Source organism: Festucalex cinctus, chromosome 3 (assembly GCF_051991245.1).
Source record: "Festucalex cinctus isolate MCC-2025b chromosome 3, RoL_Fcin_1.0, whole genome shotgun sequence".
In the NCBI taxonomy this organism is placed as follows: Eukaryota; Metazoa; Chordata; class Actinopteri; order Syngnathiformes; family Syngnathidae; genus Festucalex; species Festucalex cinctus.
The window spans coordinates 22357840-22376026 of record NC_135413.1 but is presented as its reverse complement, the minus strand read 5'-3'; the positions used below and the strand labels follow the sequence as shown (position 1 = coordinate 22376026).

The 18187-nt window shown below is 40.9% G+C and overlaps 5 protein-coding genes across 7 annotated transcripts; 1 reads left to right on the top strand and 4 right to left on the bottom strand.

The window, feature by feature from the left end:
- The first annotated feature begins 710 nt into the window (after window positions 1-710).
- Window positions 711-5559, top strand: chid1 (chitinase domain containing 1). The gene is made up of 12 exons (XM_077516729.1): window positions 711-1106; window positions 1804-1947; window positions 2521-2653; window positions 2719-2763; window positions 2825-2931; window positions 3039-3100; window positions 3210-3299; window positions 3377-3478; window positions 4699-4848; window positions 4928-5008; window positions 5092-5134; window positions 5243-5559. Exons 1-12 carry the CDS (start codon window positions 987-989, stop codon window positions 5339-5341), a joined length of 1176 nt encoding a protein of 391 aa, XP_077372855.1. The 5' UTR covers window positions 711-986; the 3' UTR covers window positions 5342-5559.
- gatd1 (glutamine amidotransferase class 1 domain containing 1) lies at window positions 3645-7323 on the bottom strand. Its single transcript, XM_077516731.1, has 7 exons — window positions 7159-7323; window positions 7000-7076; window positions 6556-6661; window positions 6368-6475; window positions 6205-6296; window positions 5971-6064; window positions 3645-5900 (listed from the first exon to the last, which is right to left on the bottom strand). Exons 1-7 carry the CDS (start codon window positions 7205-7207, stop codon window positions 5785-5787), a joined length of 642 nt encoding a protein of 213 aa, XP_077372857.1. The 5' UTR covers window positions 7208-7323; the 3' UTR covers window positions 3645-5784.
- Window positions 7324-7782: 459 nt separating this feature from the next.
- Window positions 7783-11338, bottom strand: cd151 (CD151 molecule). 3 transcript variants are annotated; one of them, XM_077516720.1, is made up of 9 exons: window positions 11200-11338; window positions 10493-10577; window positions 9992-10183; window positions 9375-9449; window positions 9130-9150; window positions 8606-8710; window positions 8374-8529; window positions 8181-8283; window positions 7783-8095 (listed from the first exon to the last, which is right to left on the bottom strand). In XM_077516720.1, the coding sequence occupies exons 2-9, from the start codon at window positions 10574-10576 to the stop codon at window positions 8046-8048; spliced, it is 786 nt and encodes a 261-aa protein (XP_077372846.1). In that variant the 5' UTR covers window position 10577; window positions 11200-11338; the 3' UTR covers window positions 7783-8045. The 3 variants fall into 3 exon arrangements, with proteins under 3 accessions (XP_077372846.1, XP_077372848.1, XP_077372849.1); XM_077516722.1 differs by having other exon boundaries at window positions 8197-8283; XM_077516723.1 differs by lacking the exon at window positions 9130-9150 and having other exon boundaries at window positions 8197-8283.
- A 259-nt stretch (window positions 11339-11597) lies between these two features.
- Window positions 11598-13074, bottom strand: LOC144016068 (EF-hand calcium-binding domain-containing protein 4B). The gene is made up of 5 exons (XM_077516727.1): window positions 12951-13074; window positions 12773-12887; window positions 12315-12422; window positions 12092-12168; window positions 11598-11741 (listed from the first exon to the last, which is right to left on the bottom strand). The coding sequence occupies exons 1-5, from the start codon at window positions 13016-13018 to the stop codon at window positions 11657-11659; spliced, it is 453 nt and encodes a 150-aa protein (XP_077372853.1). The 5' UTR covers window positions 13019-13074; the 3' UTR covers window positions 11598-11656.
- A 604-nt stretch (window positions 13075-13678) lies between these two features.
- Window positions 13679-17982, bottom strand: cracr2b (calcium release activated channel regulator 2B). Its single transcript, XM_077516719.1, has 11 exons — window positions 17966-17982; window positions 16865-17033; window positions 16342-16608; window positions 16163-16274; window positions 15943-16090; window positions 15665-15811; window positions 15477-15567; window positions 15019-15114; window positions 14760-14947; window positions 14516-14587; window positions 13679-14132 (listed from the first exon to the last, which is right to left on the bottom strand). Exons 3-11 carry the CDS (start codon window positions 16594-16596, stop codon window positions 13979-13981), a joined length of 1263 nt encoding a protein of 420 aa, XP_077372845.1. The 5' UTR covers window positions 16597-16608; window positions 16865-17033; window positions 17966-17982; the 3' UTR covers window positions 13679-13978.
- Between the last annotated feature and the right edge of the window lie 205 nt (window positions 17983-18187).

The window sequence follows — 18187 nt, the reverse complement described above, 5'->3', positions numbered from 1 at the left end:
AAGTATCCCTTGAATGGGGATTGCGGCTTTTCACATCAGCGCTCATCTGCCTCACAACCGCAGTTAGCTACCTTGCTATCAGAAGCTATGCATACCTCGAAAAGCATCTGCCCTTTGGATAATCTGCTGGTGTGACCTCTTTAGAGCGCTACGTTGTTGCTGTCAGTGCATGCAAGTCACACAGAGAAAGACCACAGGGTTCCGACTTGACAGCCAGTGTGTGGACTGGAGCTTTGAACTGGTATTTATTCCAGCCACCAGATCCTTAATGAAGAGGTGTGTGGGTGTAAGAAATATGCCAGCTAGACCAAAATCGCACCCATTTTCCCCATATCATAGAAGTGGTTGGCAGCTGAGTTGACGGTTGTGGTTTCAGAGCATTCAGAGGGGAGAACGGCTTGATTTTTTCCCCACAATTTTGAAAACCTTGTGCTGTATGCTTACATTATTGAAAATGTAATGATGGTAGGAAATGTGCTGACATTATTCAGAATGTAATAAGACGGAACAAATCATTATAGTGTATGGGGTTACAATAATAACTAACTAACTAACTAAATAAATAAATAAATAAATAAAATCAAACAATGAGTGTCCTATTAAGAATTAACAACTTTAAGGTAAAATGGTGGAAAAATGCAACCCCGTTGTTGGATTATGGGGCGAAAGGTGGAGGACACGTTCTCTAATGATTTTATTTTGAAAGGTATACTAGCGGAAGTGGCTGTGTTGACACAGCAGAGGCACGTTGTCAATCAAGCTCCTCACGACAAGTTATGATTGTTAATTGTTATCATTCGTCCTAATTGCTGTTTATTCCTAGTAATCCAAATAGGTTCGGCTCGCTTTTTGGCTCGCCCATCAGCGCGACTTGAACATAAAGCCGGAAATGATCTGTTACTGTCGTTGTTCGCGTCGTAAACCAACATAGCTGATCGAGCTCCAATTATTTCACAACCAAATGTAATATTTACTTTTTGTTGGAAATGAGAGCGACATTATTGGTGTTCGTTGTCGTGGTGTGCTACTGCTGCTGCTGTTTTGTCAGTGGTACACTCTCGAAAACGGACTTGAAGAGATCACAGAAAGCTGAACGTGAAAAGGAGGTGAGCAATGCTTACTTTTATATAATACTGCACAGTTTATAGGAGTAGTAGATAGTAGTTTCCTACGTCGCCGACGTAACCCGAATGTGTACAAAGTAACTTTTCGCCCGTGAAGTTGCCGAGCAACGGACGTAACCCCGAAGTGTCCTACGTCGAGACCGTCGTAAACCCGGGGTGTCTATATTACAAGTCACCTATATTTTATTTATTTATTTATAAATCTTGAAAACCTACCTGTGTTGTTTTCTTTTAAAATCATATTTCTATAACTCTAAGATGCCTCAAGATGGCGCCAATTAGTCTTAAAATTGCATTACCGGTAACTGTTTTGGAAACCATTGTAGTATATTTACAGTTCTAACTATTCATGTAGGCAATTATAAACGCTTGTGGGAGCAGACCAATTACTAGTAACGTTTCTTCACCATCTGCAACACTCAGTCCCTATACAGCAGGGGTCTCCAAGTTCGGTCCTCGAGAGCCCCTATCCAGCCTGTTTTCCATGTTTCTCTCCACGAACACACCTGATTCATGATCGGGATCGTTATCAGGCTTCTGCAAAGATTGCTGATTAGCTGATCATTAGATTCAGCTGTGCTGAAGGACGGAGACATGGGAAACAGGCTGGATAGGGGCTCTCGAGGACCGAACTTGGAGACCCTTTAAAGAGTATTATGTGTTATTATTTGGTGTCGAGGTATCCCCAGCATCAGAGTCAGTATCGGAGAGAGGACTGGTGGCAACAGCCGTTCACTGGAAGGACGTCGTGAAGGAGGAGAAGAGATATTGGGCTCACATCCAGAAAACTTTTAAAGGAGAAGTGCTTGGTTATGTTACACCTGTAAGTCTCAATTATATTTATTATATCTAAACAAACACATTTGTGGATGTAGTATGTATCATACTGAGAGGTGTGATATGCAATGCATTAATTTCGCGACATGGAAGTCAAAACATTACAAGTTGCCCCAGTATAATGTGGTGGAGTTGAACAAAATAATAGACACGTTAATTTCAATTAAATGTTTGGCTTCCGAATTGGACACAAAGAATTACCTAGTGTTGTCTACTGAATATGCTGAATCCACATCTGACTCTGTTCTCAACTGTTAATCAAATACCAGTACTATGACCTGGACACTGAGGCACTCTAAGCGGCCTGTCAAATCAGACTTGTATATAATTTTATTATTTTTTTAAATTTGGGTTTGGAGAAGAATAGTATAATGAGGGATATTTAAACATGTCTGAAATTGGGTGTAATATTGGGTGAGTAGAATGTCTGCCTCACAGTTCTTGGTTTGAATCTCAGTTGCAGCCTTCCTGTGTTAATCCCCATGGGGGGAAAAAATAATTAAAATACTGCAGCCTATGTCACACCAAAAGTGTGTTCTACTCTGTTTATTTCCACTAGTGGAATTCCCACGGTTATGACATCGCCAAGCTGTTCGGCCCCAAAATGACCACAGTGTCTCCGGTGTGGCTTCAACTTCGCCGGCGAGGGCATGAGCGCTTTGAGGTCACGGGGCTTCACGACCATGACACGGGTACACTGCTCACTCTTCTTCTGTTTGAAAGTCATTCAGTCCATTAAATGTTTGCGTCTTTCCAGGCTGGGTCAAAGCGGTGCGCAAGTCGAACAAAAAAGTCAAGATTGGTGAGTAGATGAGGCTTCGTTGTGTGTTTTTCCAAATAGTCTCAATGTTGTTTGTGGTCAGTGCCTAGGTTGCTGTTTGACGGCTGGTCCTATCAAGAATACATGAGCGTGCTGGCCAGTGAAGATGAGATTGAGGAGCTGGGAATTGAGCTGGTAAAGGTTGCCAAGGTAAACTAGAGCTCAGTCCTTTTTGGGAGCCATTTTGTAATTGACAGATGATATAATACGTTTGTCCATATTGCATTATTTCGGACATCTGTTTGTCCGGTGCGCAGTCAGAGGGATTCGATGGCTTCACTTTGGAGATGTGGAGCCAACTGGCAGGCAACAAAAGAAAGTGAGTTGTGTTTTCTCAGCGGTTGATCATCCGCAAGGACTTTGGAACTTGGAATGTCACCAACGCTGCCCCCAACCTATGAGGATGAAACGCATTGTGTCCCCAACAGGGAACTGGTGCACTTGGTGACACACACCTGCGAAACGCTGAAGGCTAGCCAATTAGATTGCATCCTCGTCATTCCTCCTGCTGTGACCAGGTGAGCGAAGCCAGTGAGACGAGTTGCAATGTCAGCGATGACTATGTTGACCGTGAGGGAATTTCTGTCCTGATCAGCACCGGGCAGCCCGGCATGTTTGGCAGGGAGGAGTTTGAGCAACTCGCCCCTGTAGTGGATGGATTCAGCCTCATGACGTATGACTACTCCAATGGTGGCAAGTAAGGACAAATATACAACTGCTACTGCTTCAAAAATGTCCCTCTGATCTTGATACTTAAAAGTCAAAAGTAGTATTCATTCATATATTGAGATAACTAGATGTCTGGCGAGAGCAATAACGACAACATGAGAATTTTTTCAGGGAGATTTTTTGCCAATTTATTAAATGAAAAACAAAAACTAAAAAAAAAAAATAAGCAGCGCGTCCTTTGCACAATACTGATGCTTCATAACATAAGTTTTGTGCAGCATTGTGGAAAGACTACAGGACTGTCTCAGAAAATTAAAATATTGTGATAAAGTCCATTATTTTCTGGAATGCAATTAAATAAGCAAAAATGTCATACATTGTGGATTAATTACAAATCAACTGAAATAATGCAAGCCTTTTATTGTTTTAATATTGCTGATAATGGCTTTTTTTTTTTTTTTTTTTTACTTGGTCTGAGGAAATATTCTAATATTTTGAGATAGGATACTTGAGTTTTCTTAAGCTGTAAGCCATAAACGGCAATAATAAAAGGCTTGCAATATTTCAGTTGATTTGTAATGAATCTAGAATGTATAGCATTTTTGTTTATTTAATTGCATTACAGAAAAAATGGACTTAATCACAATATTCAAATTTTCTGAGACAGTCCTGTAGGACCTGACAGATATGAATTGAGTCCGAGGTTGATTCCAGTATTTAGCACAATAAAATTCTGATGAGTGATGAACAAAAAATAACTTTGGGGGGTCTCATAACCCTCACAATAAAAAAAGAATTACAGGGCAAAACATTTGACCTTTTCAATCCTTTGTTTGTTGAAATATGGGTTGATTTTGATTATTATTTTAATTGTGTGTGTGTGTGTGTGGGGGGGGGGTGTTAACCTTTGTTGTTTACCTATGTTATGTGCTAATGTGTTAAAAAAAAAAAATCAAGCAATTTTTGCTAAATTTAAAAAAGCTAATATAAATCAGTGGAGCCCAAGTAGTGACAATACATAAAAGGAGCTCAATTCTAGTCAGTGTGTATGATCACATTCCGACACCTAAAAATAATCACCTAAGTCAATTTTTCAGGAAACACAAAACATTGAACCATTTGCATCATGAGGAGATGATTTAGGCAAACAACAAAAAAATGCACCAAAATGACTTTGGCAATTATTTGAAGAGGTTGACAATTTGTGAAAATGAGCCGAGCTGATGCATGCCGGGTGTTTGCTATCAGACCGGGCCCGAGTTCCCCCGTGTTGTGGGTGAAAGACTGTGTCCTCCAACTGGACCCCAAGAAAGAGTGGCGATCCAAAATTCTGCTCGGACTCAATTTGTACGGCCTGGACTTCTCAAACCAGCAAACGGAGCCCATCCTTGGCGGGAGGTGAGTATCATACTGCTGCTCTACTTTTATGCATGACTGGTACTTTAGTTGTTACGCTCCAGTGTGTGACCTCTGACAGGTACGTAGAAATTTTGCGTGAATACAAGCCAAAAATCATCTGGGATGACGTTAATGCTGAGCATTTCTTCAACTACAAGAGGTAATAATAATGTCATTCTTTGTTTACTCACGATTGACTTCCATCACGACAGCTGGAACTAATCTGCCCTGTTTTCATTTCAGAAGCAATGGAGTGACACATGTGGTGTACTATCCGTCATTGAAGGTACTGAACTGCACCCCATTAAAAATATTTTGTTTTTAATGAATAAAATGACAGTTATTTTCATTGCAAATCTGTGTTGATGGTTCTATGTTGAAATGACTTTTCCAGTCGGTGCAAATGAGGATCGCAGTGGCTAAAGAACTAGGTACTGGCATCTCCTTATGGGAACTGGGACAGGGTCTGGACTACTTCTATGACCTCCTTTGAGTTATCAGCACGTGGATTCGTCATCTGATATTCTCATTTTCTTGCACAAAAAAAAAAAAAAAAATCAAGTTGCTGTTTCGTTCCTTTTGGTTTGGAAGTGCAACTGACATGAACTCTTCCATTGAGCTGATGAAGGGATTTAATTAATGGGTGAATGTGACAAAGAAACACAACTTTGTTTTCTGCGTTATCACTGATAATAAATCTTGTGAAGTTAAGCTGTGTGTTTAGTGAGGATGATTTGAGTTCATAACAGCAATCACAAGGTGAAAGTGACTGGCTCATTTGAAAGGTGTTATCTAATTCTTAAATTATGATACAGCAAGACCTTGAATTAATGCAATTGATTTGAGATGAGTTTGGTCATGAAACAAACTAAACTCCAGGGTCTCAAGATATAACTGTACAGTGTTGTGAACGTTTAAAATGTGCCGCAGCTAATCTTACTTGGCACTAGAGAGCAGAATTAAATTGTTGACAGCAAGCCAGGTGGACTGCATGTTCTGTCCGGTTATCAGGTGTCTGTCGGCGACGACGTGCACAGCGTCTTCTTGGCTCGCTGCAAAACAGAATTCAATCGAGGAAGTTTTGAAAAATCAAGACATTAGCATTGATGAATTTGCGCTCACCTGTGTATGAGCCACCGCTGTCCTTCACAAAGTCTTCCACGATTAAAGGCAGGTTGGCAAAGTCCGGCCTTCGCACCAGTTCAAACACTGACGGCTTCAGCAACGACATAGAGCCAGTATTAGACATGAAATTGTCGGAATGCAATTCTTGAAAAAAAAATTCAGTTTGCAATTTTTTGTTTTTTAATAACTCTGCCCGAGGTGGAACTTTCCAACGTTATGTGTCTAACATACCCCAGTCAAACTATACCCGTTGAAGATCCACCTGTTTCCCTCCGTGGCGCAACACAGCGCTGACACGCCCTGTCCGACTGCACACACGGGCTCTGCACACACAAACGCTAACTAGCATGCACACAATTACTTGCAGGAGATTTGGACAAGCGGTCCCACTCACTCTGCTGAGAGATGAAGTGTGTGAGAATACGGTGCAGTGAGCCACTGTGTGCCAGGTCGCTGGGCACTCCCGGACAGTCGGGAATGAGCAGAGACTGGTAGCGAGCACCTGTTTAAAAACAAAGAAAAGGTCATGGTGACATGACACACCAGGCAAAACATAAATAACTGAGTGTGAATGATTCTCACCATCGATGGATTCGAGTTTGGCAGGAGTTGCATAAGGTTTCATGTTGAAGTCCTGCACCCATCTTGATGTGCTGTCATCCACACCAACAAAATCTATTGGCTTCCCCTTGAATACAACAGGCCATAGCAATGGAACTTGCAAGTTTTGCATACACTAGTAGAAATTGTGAAATGTGGGCAGTTTCAGGGGAAATATTATTTAATGAGGACGTCATTTTGTTGATTGCAATGTTTTGTTTAATGATTCAATTCAATATCAAAAACCTACTTTAAATTAGTAAAATTTACATTTATACATTTTAATTGAGGTTCTTTAAGGAGAATAAGAGGAAGGCTAAAAACTAAAAAAAAAAAAAATGTAAATATTGGTTACAATGACATTGTAGTTTAGCATATTTGAGTCTATTTTGAGCAGATTCCTTTCTCCAGTAAAAGGAGACTTACCGCCGGCGTGGCTGTCTGGAGGTTAAACGCAGAGGAGCAAAGATTGAAGCACTGCTGGAAAGACTTTGCTGACACTCCTAACAGCAGTGAACAAAACACAAATTACACAAAAAAAGAAGAAAATATCTAGTTAAACGACGACTAGCTTGTCAAACACACCTTGAGGAGAGGCGCTCAAAACAATCAAGCAAGTCGGCTTCGCAGACATTCTCTTATCTTTTTTTTTTTTTCTCACCTTAAATCAGTGACATAATGTAGTAATCAAATTTAGATTTGCCTATGGCAAATAGGAAGCACCGCGAGGAGGAAGGAAGGTCAGGTGACCACAACATCCGCCTAGAGACCTTCACAAGAAAAGCAAAGTCATATCGTAAAAACATTTTTTTCAAACACTCAGCAGAGGGCGCTCGCTAATGAAGTCTCACAGTACGGTCGATAGATTAGGTATTTAAAGTGCAAAATGCTTAATTTCGTTTTTAATTAATATTTTACTAGTATTTCTATAAATCAGTAAAACATGAGAAATTATACAAACTATAAATGCATTTTAATTGTGCAATTTTTGGAAATATTGTAAAATGAATTAAATATTACACTGCAGCCATATGTGTCACATGGGTCCTTATTGGCACATCTGTGCTTTAAATTCTTTTTAAATGTGGCTCATCAACTAATAACTACATGCATTGTATGACATTCTCAGTAAAATGCGTTTTTCAGCAATACATGGAAATAATAAAAATGGCTAGTTTTTATTGACATTCATGTTAAGTTGTTTTTATTGTTCATATATCAAGTATATATTTCTTTAAAAATTGTGATACACCAGGAACAGCAGTGCAGTACAGTACTTGTAAATATAACCAAATCCAGCTAGCATTTTCTGCATTAATTATCCTCGACATAAAAAGGAAACCATTTGGCAGAGTGAAGTGCTGCCCAGCAGCTCAAATTTAAAAGTGCAAACTTGTCATTGTAAGGTACTTAAGTCTCAAAGCACTCATCTTGTAATGACACACAAAAAAAAAGTCCACCATCAGTATGGCTCATCTTTCAGTTTTTGATGAAGGCAGCAAGTAAACATCATCCCAAATAGCTGAAATAAAAGACACAAAGAAAGTGTTAGTTCAACTCTTAACATACATCTGGATGGGAATGGACACATTTGTTACAATATTTACTTGTGAGGGACTTCACCTGTAAAACTGCAATCCCAATGCCCAGTCCACCGAGAATATACAGCTGGCTGAGAATAAACTCCTCCAATTTCATGACACAGCCTCCCTGGCAGCACAGTAAGAACAACACATTTAGAATATTCAATATTGTCAATACTGTAAGCCAAGTGTGTGTCAAGAGGAAATGCGTACCAACCTCCACCTTGTAGACATTAGAGGGATGGTCTCTGATGCCACAGAGGCTGCTGGGAGTTTTGCAGCAGCTGTCGGGAACAAGCTGCTGGTCCTGAGCGGCCTGGATCCAAATGCTGTCTTTCCAATCGGAGGAGCTGTTGCTGCCGCAGCATTGGAACTGAGAGGGAGGATCGCGCACACAAATGAGGCACATTTCAATAAGACGCATACTCACACAATGTAAACATCCAAACCTCCTGATGGAGTTTGTCCACAGCCTGTGTGACACTGTCCTCCCCAGCTTGCTGGTATTTCTGCTGCATGGTCACCTTCAAGTTTTGCCTCAGCTCCTCATCCAGCTGTGAAACACAAGTAGTGCATTAGCACTTACACGCAACGAAAAATTCTACTATATTCCAATGCTAACACATACAGATACTGTACAGTACGGGTGCATTTCAATAAATTAAAACAGATCAGTTCATTTACAGCATTTCAGCACCTGAATTCAATGAGACATTCATATATTGAATAGATACATTAAATAAGCGAAAACACTTTTCAAAAGGCCAATTCCTACTGCCTTTATATTTATAACATTTTCATTGTTTCTCATATTTAATTTCTCAAGATGAAGGACAAAATCATGAAATATTTCACTTTGTACATAGTGAATCTATGAGTTTCATTTATTCAAATAAACTGATATTTACATTCTCTATGATATTTATATTTATTGTAATGCACCTATAAAATAAACCAAGTGGCAACAGATTACCTGGTGGCAGAAAGGGAAACACTGGTGCAAGAAAAGGAAAGAAAAAAAGGAAGAAATGTGAGAAGGCGCTATGACAAGGTGTCCACAACAGGTAACCTAACTTTAGTGTTAAAATGATGCTAACAAAGACAAAAAAAAAAAAAAGATTCCCAGAAGAAGGAATGCATAAAAAACACAAACAAACAAAAAAACAAACAAACGAAAAACAAACAAACAAACAAACAAACTGGGGTTCGACAGTTTACCTCTTGGTAGGCAATAAATGCCAAGACAGCTGTGACGATTTCCAGAACAAAAACACAGAGCAAAAGCACCAAATACTGCAAGAGATCAAATAAGACAATACAACCGTCAAGCAAATTTTTAGTGGTTTTCCAAATCCATTTCCACCCTTGAATGGCATTATTCAAAACAAGTTAGGGTTGGTGATCCCTGGCTTAGAACATGCAGTCCTACAATTTATGTCTCTCATGATATCAAATCTTTTGAAGATACAGAGCAAGTTGTTCTTATGTTGTGATAGTACAGTGTTGACTTGAGGTCCTCTATTTACACAACACGTATCCGCCGGCTGCGTCTGCATGTCTGCTACACGTGGACGCTTGTGATGCTCCTCATTCCACTAACATTAGCCAAACTCTAAAACCATCAACTCTTGAGGACACATGCCATATGACCTGGCACGTCATACTGCAGCTACACTTAGTGTGGGCCGTCCCAGTGAGCTGCGGGCCGACACACGGTCACCCAGGATGAACTTTCAACCCCCAAGACCAGAGTGTGTAAACAGAATATTTAACAGGACGTTCCATGTCTTCTTTAACTTAATGTAATGACAATAAACAATTTTTTTTTGCCTCACCACAATCAAAAGACACTTCATCTCCCTCAGAGTGGCACAGCATCCAATGATGCCGGTGATGATCACGATGGCCCCGGCGGTGATGACGATGTATATGGATGCGGTGTAGAAGCTGGAGTTGAGCAGACTGATGTAGTCACCCTTCTCTACCAAAGTCCACACGCCCACACCCAGCACGGCACCCCCTGCCAGCTGAGAGAACAAACAACTCCATTTAGTTTATAGTTACATACACTTATAATTGTCATGATGTGTTCTTTGACTAAGCCGTAATTGATGTGTATGATACACACAATCCGTTGAACAAATTCTTATACATCTCTTATTACCGTATATTCAAAAGATTGTCAAATACACAATATAGCCAAGTATATATTGAAACGCACTGCATGATCATTATATCTGCATCTTCAAAGCATGCACTGAGTGAAAGATTCAAAACGAGTGCATCATTTTCCTTTGTTTTTAAATGAAACTATTGACATTGCTTATGTAACTTACCAAGAAAAGAACGTTAAATATAAAGAGAATGTACTTCAGACAAATTGTCCCACAGCCGTTTGAGTTTCCCCTCTGGGTTTCCATTCTGAAAAAAAAATAATAATAATAATAATAATAAAAAATAATAGACCAGGTTGCTGTGAAGTGTGGCATTCTTTTCAAGACATTTGACAAATGATTGGTGGCCTCAAACAAATTTGCATCAGAGAACATTAGGTTTGTTGCGATATATGGAACATGCGTATCGTGTCTGATTTAACATTTCTCTGAAGCAAAGATTTATTATTTCCGGAGTGGCCTTAAACATCATTATTTCAGCAACTCAAAGTAATTTGATGTGTGACAGTCGTGTGCGGATACCAATTGAAGCAGCTCACTGATGAAATCAAATATGTGGTGGGTAAAGATACTTTACAGCTTGTGTTGCATAACAGGCAGCAATAATATACTGTGGCGCAAAAGCCAAAATTAACTGCTCTGGAGGGACACTTATTTTAAGACAAAAACGAACAACTTAACGCATCAAAAGTGGTAAGCCTACAAGCAAAAACAAATGAAGCACTGCTCTTCCTGACATTAGACCAAGTGCACATACGTACGCGAGTGGTGGGTCAAGCAGAAATAGTCTCCTACAGATTTATTTTTAACTATGGTGTCATGGAAAAAAAAAGTGCTGCTGTTTCCAAATGGGGCCAAAACTGTCCTACCTGATTGAAGATGTCAATTCCCGTCTTCCAGGATCCCACCCGGGCTGTGGACGTGCTTGTGTCTGTAGAAGCTGTCTGCAGCACTTTGAGGGTCTACACGGTAGTGTCCTATTGCAGCCGCTTGCCCACCCAAACCCTTCCTAAAGTGCATGGCTGCCCCCCACTGGCCTCAACCACATTGAAGTGAGTCTTGAGCGTGGAGGGAACCTTCAGCAATACTGATATAAACTGTGACCAGTGGAATCAACACAAATATATTTACCTTAATCAAAGTAATTGTAAAGACATACAAACGTGACAGTAAACCTGACTTTCAGTAAACAGAAGATGATATTGTGTGTCTGTATCGCAGGAAGAAAAGCTTGATCTCTGAAAAGGGTCTCATCCTTGGCATTGAGAGGTTAACAAATAGTAGCAGCTCAGTCTGGTAGTTGTAAGAGCTTTTCAAACATTGTAATTACACACAGCAGCTTCTTCGTGTGGCACAATCTGTCAGGGAAAGTGCCTCCTCACATTGTCGATCAAGTTGGGCAAGTAACTTCCTGAAATAAAGGAAAAGTGACGTACATTCAACGGCCACAGCATTAAATGGACCTGCACAATGTAATGAGATGCCATTGCAATGCTGTGGCTGTGTACAGTATAGCTGGATTGCATCATATTTAGATGTGTTGCTATTTTAACCTTAGTACAATCCTACACCACTACTACAACTTGTATAACACATAATAATTTAAACCGCTCTGACTACATCAAATTGAGCAGTAAGAAATAATAGAAATCTTATATTGCTTCGCTGTGATGAAACCATTCTGAAAGAAACATCATTAGCAAATAAATGAATCATAAATGTCAATCCAAAGCAAAAGTATCTTAAAATCAATGTACATACTCCGCCATGTGAGTCATCAGCTGCTCCATGTTCGCTCCAGTTTTGGCACTGCACTCATAAAACGAGGCCTGATGCTGCTGTATGGACCACAGTTAGGCAGAATACATATTTTATACTTCCATCCATCCATCCATTTTCTTGACCGCTTATTCCTCACAAGAGTGTATTTTATACTTATTTGGAATTGGAAGAAAAAGTTTTTGAATGATGAACTGTATTTAACCTCTGCCAAATTCTGTCCATCTCTTCTTTCCACTTTTCTGCAGTGACTGTCTTCCAGATCCAGCTTGTTTCCAAGCAGCATCAGTATTGCACCATCGCACATTTTCTCCTATGACAGATGCCGATTTTGTCATACACTCTAATGCATTGTTTCCCAACATTCATGAAGCCAATGCGCCCGTTTTACATGGGAAAAATCTCACAGGAAAACAACGTCACAAAAACAGGATGAACACTAAAATATAGGCGGTCTCGGCACAAATTATTCACACAGGCCTGTTTGATTGTACACAAAATCCATTAGGCCATAATTTATGTAATTGTTAAATGAACGGAAACAGGTGGCTACACATTTATTATACATTCTGCCATCAAATGGATAAGTAATTGCAATAATTACACTAATTACACTAATAAGTAAGTAATTGCAAAATACTGCCGACTTATCCAATTGCTTACCTCCACAGTGTCCATCCACTCTCTCACAGCAGTGAAGGAGGCCGAGCATGAGATGTCATACACCACCAGGATGGCGTCAGCCTTGCGGTAGTACTGTTCGGTGATGCAGCGAAACCTGCACACACGTGAAGGAGGTCACATGCGGAGTAGGAGCAAGCTGAGGAGGTGGAGAGCTGACCTCTCCTGACCGGCAGTGTCCCACAGCTGCAGGGTGATGGAGGTGGAGCCCAGGGTGATGGTCCTCATCTGGAAATCTACGCCTAGCAGCAAACAAACTCATAAAAACAATCAGTGTTAAAGGCTGTGAAAAACTGATATGAGCTTACCGACAGTGGCGCTCCTAGAACTGCAGAAATGTCCTGTGCAGTAGTGCTGGATGAAGGAGCTCTTACCCACCCCTGAGTTACCCAGGAAGACCACCTTGAACACATGCTGAGGACTCACAAGTCTGCTCTAAAAAGTGACATCAAATTTAATCAACCTTTGTGCTTTTCTGAAAGATGAATTAAGTCTCTAAGTCTAGTCAATTCTGAATTGATGAATGAAGCATAGCATCTTCCCTACCTGTCCAACTGTCTCACAACTGACTCTATATGATGCCTTTGAACTGATCGCTTTTTTCTCTGTGCCCTGTTCCTGCTCATCGTGCGAGCTTCAGCGAAGATCAGCAAGTACAAACAATTAGTTCATTCTGCCTCAATTGGTTGCAAAGACAGTGGATGCATGTAGACTCGCTCACACAAACCTTATCACTGGCATGTCTTGTAGAAGGTAGTGCCCTACGACTGACCCTCTCTTCTGCAAAGTTTCTTCCATATTTGGACTCTGAAAAGGGTTTAGCGGAAAGTCATTAAGGAGTATAAGTTACCACCATCCGCAAACACCAACTTAAAAAAAGGAACCCAGTGCTCAGTAGACATTTATTCTGCTGTGCAAATAAGCATTACATAAGTGACACTCAATATTGAATTGTAGTTGGTGCCTGGCAAACAGATGGCAATTACATGAAGTGATCACTGGTATACATACTGAAGCCTTTTGTCACATAGCATGAGAAATGCAGTTTGGCAGAAAAAATGTCTTTTCAACATGGCATCAGTCCCGTATGCATGCAAGATGCCGACTGAATTCAAAGAGTAACAAGCTGCAGTATGGAGCATGGCCCGGGAGGCGGGAAGGATCCATGGAGCTGTTCCCACACTTAGCTTAGGGCGGATATTGATGCTGTGTCCATGCACTGTAAAAGTCTTCACTGAGGTCAAAGGTTAGCGGCAGAGAAGGACGGAGCAGGCATGGCTGACTAACCCTCTTCTTGGTCAGCTGCGCATCTTTCTCATCTCGAAGCCTTTTATTCATATCCCTGCAGGGAAGAAGGAGTTGCACGCTGCACTTATTTACAGTGGAAATAATAAGTCTACACACCCCTGTTCAAAAGCCATGATTTTATGATATGCAAAATAAATTAAGCATTTCAAAACTTTTTCCACCATTGTGACCTTTAACCTCTATAACACAAATGAAAAATAAGGATATATTTCCAAGTTTTGTTGAGTGTGCACACCCTTTTATAAGAGAGGATTTGGCTGTGTTCAGATGTATAAGCTGGCATCTTGTATTTGACTGAAGAAGAATAAAATGAAAACAAAGATACACTTGTCAAGTGAACAATATTGAATATTAACACTGCAAGACAATTTTTAATCCAACTCTTGATTCCCTTTTATTACTCTGCAACTGACTTACCGCAACATGCCAAGTTGTCTCAGTAGACTATCCTTCTCTTTCTGCATGTTTCTTGACACTTTAATCACATTTCTGTGGTGAAACGAGAAATAGACAAACGCTTTATAAGATCATGCCTGATTCATACAAGCAAAAATGTTGGACTAATAATATAAATTGTACATTGTAGAAAACGTATTTTATATCCTGTCAATTGTGTAGGCCTTAATATAAAAGAAAAAAAAACAACAACTACGACTCTTACTGCTGTCTGGCCACTTGCTCCTGGGTAGCGCTCAGCTGTAATTGGGCCAACTGAACCATAGCAGCCTGCAGCTGCTCCCTGCTGCTCTCCGCTTGCTCTTGCAGCTGGAGGTTGAGGCTGCGCAGTTCCTCGTTCTGTTCTTTGATGCTTGCCTGCTCGCAGATCAGCTGCTGCATTCTGCTCTCCAACTTCATCGCAAAGAGAGGTTCTGTTGACTCTCCGATTGTGCTGGTTTATGAGCAGGATCATCGGAACACACCTCTTTCTGTCTGCTCAAGGTCATCTCCAACTCTTGGTCCCGCATCCTCAACTCCTCCTCAACCTGTATGCCTCTCTGCTTCTGTCTGATGCTCTCCTGTTTTGCACAAAAAATTTATTCAGTCGGTAAAAACGGTACTGGAAGAACGAGGTTGTCACAGTACTGTTTAGAAGTTGCCCTGCTTTTTTTCCCCCCTGTTGCAGTTTTCATGGAGAAATTTGGTAGGCGGTGTTTTCTACATTAGCAGGGTATTTTCCATCTACATTTTAAAAAATTTTTTCCTGTAAATTAGCCTAATTCAATTGTTCAGGTTGACCTTTCATCACGTCACCTTGTTGTTACTTGTATTTCCTTCTCGTTTCTATGCTCTTTTGATTTGAATAAACTTGTTTGTGTTTGCTTTGGAATTCACTATCTGTGTTTTTACGCACCCTTACAGAGCACACATTGATCTGTACCTGAGCCAGGCGTTTCTCTCGTTCCTCACGGATTTGGGTTTCCATTTCTTCATATATAGAACGAACAACTTGATCATGTTCACTCTCCCGCCTAAAGCCCAACAAAGTTGAAGACAATGTTAAAAAAAAAATAATAATTCACCTCGCTGTCACAAAGCAGAATGTGAGCGGATCCAATTGTGCGGTACCTGCGCAAAGCTTGCTCCAGGCTGTCCCGCTCTCGGATGGAGTCCTGCAGATGTGTGACAGCGTGCAGCAGGATGCCTTCCAGGAGCCGGAGCAGCTCTGGCCGCTCTCTCTGCAGCTCACACCACAAAGAACACAGCTCCTGCTGACTGACACACAACAGCACAACAAAGTGGCACTTCACAATAGCAACATTCTGTTTTTGATAGTATAAACAATACCACATCAGTCAGAGCATGTGCATTCTAAATGTTCATTTTTTTGGTTATTGCGTTCTCACCTGTCAGACAGTTTGTCGGCACCAAGCTCATTCAGTATATCAGTAAGTCTTATTGTAGCAGCATCCTCCGACCAGTCCTCCTGGCCTGCGTCTTTGTCTGCAAGCTCTTCCGTCTGCTCAGGTGTGTCCTTCTGGCCCATCAGTTCACCTGCACCACAACGGAAGTTGTTTGACATTCAGATTCACCCATAACTGTTGCGCTAAACTGCAGTATGCACACCAAGTCCTGTGCTGAACTCAAGTGGCGTAAGGAAGCCATTGCTTTCACGGTCCAGACTCTCAAACACGGTCTCCAGCTGTTCGGGCGACAGAGGTAATTCCATCTGTAGCCTCTGGGGAAAGAATACGAAGTTTAAAGATGAGGAGATAACTCCCATTCCTGCTAAATGATCCACTCACCTGCATGTCCCGCTTTGTGATGAAGCCTTTGCCTTCTTTGTCGCACAGCACAAACAGCTGCTTGGCCTTCCCCATCATCTCGGCCTGCGGGCTCACTGCTGCTGCCTTTCTAGGGGAGGATGAACCTAGTGGGCTGCGACCCCTGGCCAGTCGAGGGCTCCCTGCTGAAAGGCTCTGAGGTCGCGGGCTTACAGGTACAGCCTCACCGCTGCCTTGACCTTCCAGCACTTCTCCATCATTCAGCCACTTAGACATACTGTTGATGTGCTGGAACAGATGAATAAATAGAATACACATTTGAGCATCTACAGTACTTCAGGGTTCACAACTGTGGGCCCCCCAAGGACATTAGTAGCCTGCAGTGTCTTCACATAAATGAACATTAATTATTAATAATAACAAAGGTAACTTGTGCAAATATTTTATTCCAGAAGTACGTCTCAAACAGCCCTTTGCACTAATCAGTATTCAAGAAGTAGCAACAAGGTTTGGCGACCTAATCGACATCAACAATTATACTCACTTTTCGCTGCAAGTTTCTGTGACAGGTTGGCTCACAGGTCCTCCCTTGTCAAACAAGAACAGTAAACTCTGCTGGGACCACAATCATTATCTCCAGCTGCTCTGTCAAACTTGTCTTCATTCACGTCACGTTTGCACAGGAGACATGGGTCCATGTTAAAGTCAGACGGCTTACAGGACAGGTAAGACAGTACATAATAAACCAATCAAGCTCCAGGATATACATAAAGCAAGGAACAGGAAGGAGTCATGTGAGTTTGTGTACTTGAAGAGGTGGGTGTATAGCCAGGAGTGAGGAGATGCAAAACACTGTTTGTACAGATTTGCATGGTTGCGAACTTACAACTACCACAATTGCAGGCAAATCGTTCCCCATGATCATATACTGTATATCGTCTTACTGCGCATTTTAAATATGTCATACTACCTCTCCCCTTAAGTGATTTATTATAGCAATGTTGGACACATTTTAGATATTAAAAGCAGAAACTGGCTGAATGTAATAAGATAAGAAGCCTCTCCAAACAATGTTCCTCTCCAAACCAGCCATATTCATAAAAATAAATATTTAGAGAGTGACTACTGATAGCACTCTAGGAGATGATTCACAGCTTCCTCCTAACACAAGAGATAAGATGAATTCCATCGTGAGAACTATTGGTCAACAGCATATGGAGGCTTTTAAAATCGTTAACATGCAGAGCGAAGCACAGCTACACTTCTTGAGTCTTGGTCATGTGTTTAATAAGAGTTGTTAAAACTGAAAGTGGAGGAAACACGTTAAGGGATTAAAACGTGCACGACAACCCTAACAAAAGAATATAAATTGTTCAAGACAATCTCATTTCAAGCGTCAAAACAAAACAGTTGTCATGATAATTGTCAGTGTGACGTTAGCTAACCAAGCTAACAGAACCGAACCTAACATACTGTATACAGCGCTTGAAATTATTCCTAAAAATAAGCAAATTCGCTTAACATGTGGTGGAAATTCTGAATATTATTATTATTTTTTTTAAAACGGTCAGCTACTGACTGTAGAATCAATTGTACTTTTTAAGACAAGCTGAGAGAGAGGGGGAAAAAAAGGCAGCTGACATACCTACACGGTGCTGGACGCAGGTGTCCACTACCTTTGATCACTTCTCAGTCAGCTAACCTGGCGAGTACTGATTGTGGCCTATAGATGGCAGTATGTACCATTGCCGCTCAAATTTTACCGTAAAGTCTATTATGGTGTGCAGTATGAATATCTTATCGACATCATGTGTCTGTTTCCTGGTATTTTTGTGCGATTTTAGCAAATATATATATATATTTTTAG

Coding starts and splice junctions, on each gene's coding strand:
- gatd1 (XM_077516731.1), bottom strand. CDS start 7,207: ATGTCTGCGAAGCCGACTTGCTTGATTGTTTTGAGCGCCTCTCCTCAA. Junction 6,476..6,555: donor CAAACTCGAATCCATCGATG/GTGAGAATCATT, acceptor GTTTTTAAACAG/GTGCTCGCTACCAGTCTCTG. Junction 6,065..6,204: donor ACGGGTATAGTTTGACTGGG/GTATGTTAGACA, acceptor TCGTTGCTGAAG/CCGTCAGTGTTTGAACTGGT.
- chid1 (XM_077516729.1), top strand. CDS start 987: ATGAGAGCGACATTATTGGTGTTCGTTGTCGTGGTGTGCTACTGCTGC. Junction 2,764..2,824: donor GAACAAAAAAGTCAAGATTG/GTGAGTAGATGA, acceptor GTTTGTGGTCAG/TGCCTAGGTTGCTGTTTGAC. Junction 5,135..5,242: donor TGTACTATCCGTCATTGAAG/GTACTGAACTGC, acceptor TGACTTTTCCAG/TCGGTGCAAATGAGGATCGC.
- cd151 (XM_077516720.1), bottom strand. CDS start 10,576: ATGGAAACCCAGAGGGGAAACTCAAACGGCTGTGGGACAATTTGTCTG. Junction 10,184..10,492: donor TATTTAACGTTCTTTTCTTG/GTAAGTTACATA, acceptor TTGTTCTCTCAG/CTGGCAGGGGGTGCCGTGCT. Junction 9,151..9,374: donor CATTTATTGCCTACCAAGAG/GTAAACTGTCGA, acceptor TTCTTGCACCAG/TGTTTCCCTTTCTGCCACCA.
- cracr2b (XM_077516719.1), bottom strand. CDS start 16,596: ATGTCTAAGTGGCTGAATGATGGAGAAGTGCTGGAAGGTCAAGGCAGC. Junction 16,091..16,162: donor TGAGTTCAGCACAGGACTTG/GTGTGCATACTG, acceptor GTTGTGGTGCAG/GTGAACTGATGGGCCAGAAG. Junction 14,133..14,515: donor AGACAACTTGGCATGTTGCG/GTAAGTCAGTTG, acceptor TCTTCCCTGCAG/GGATATGAATAAAAGGCTTC.
- LOC144016068 (XM_077516727.1), bottom strand. CDS start 13,018: ATGAGGACCATCACCCTGGGCTCCACCTCCATCACCCTGCAGCTGTGG. Junction 12,888..12,950: donor GACACTGCCGGTCAGGAGAG/GTCAGCTCTCCA, acceptor ACGTGTGTGCAG/GTTTCGCTGCATCACCGAAC. Junction 11,742..12,091: donor CTGATGACTCACATGGCGGA/GTATGTACATTG, acceptor CCTTTATTTCAG/GAAGTTACTTGCCCAACTTG.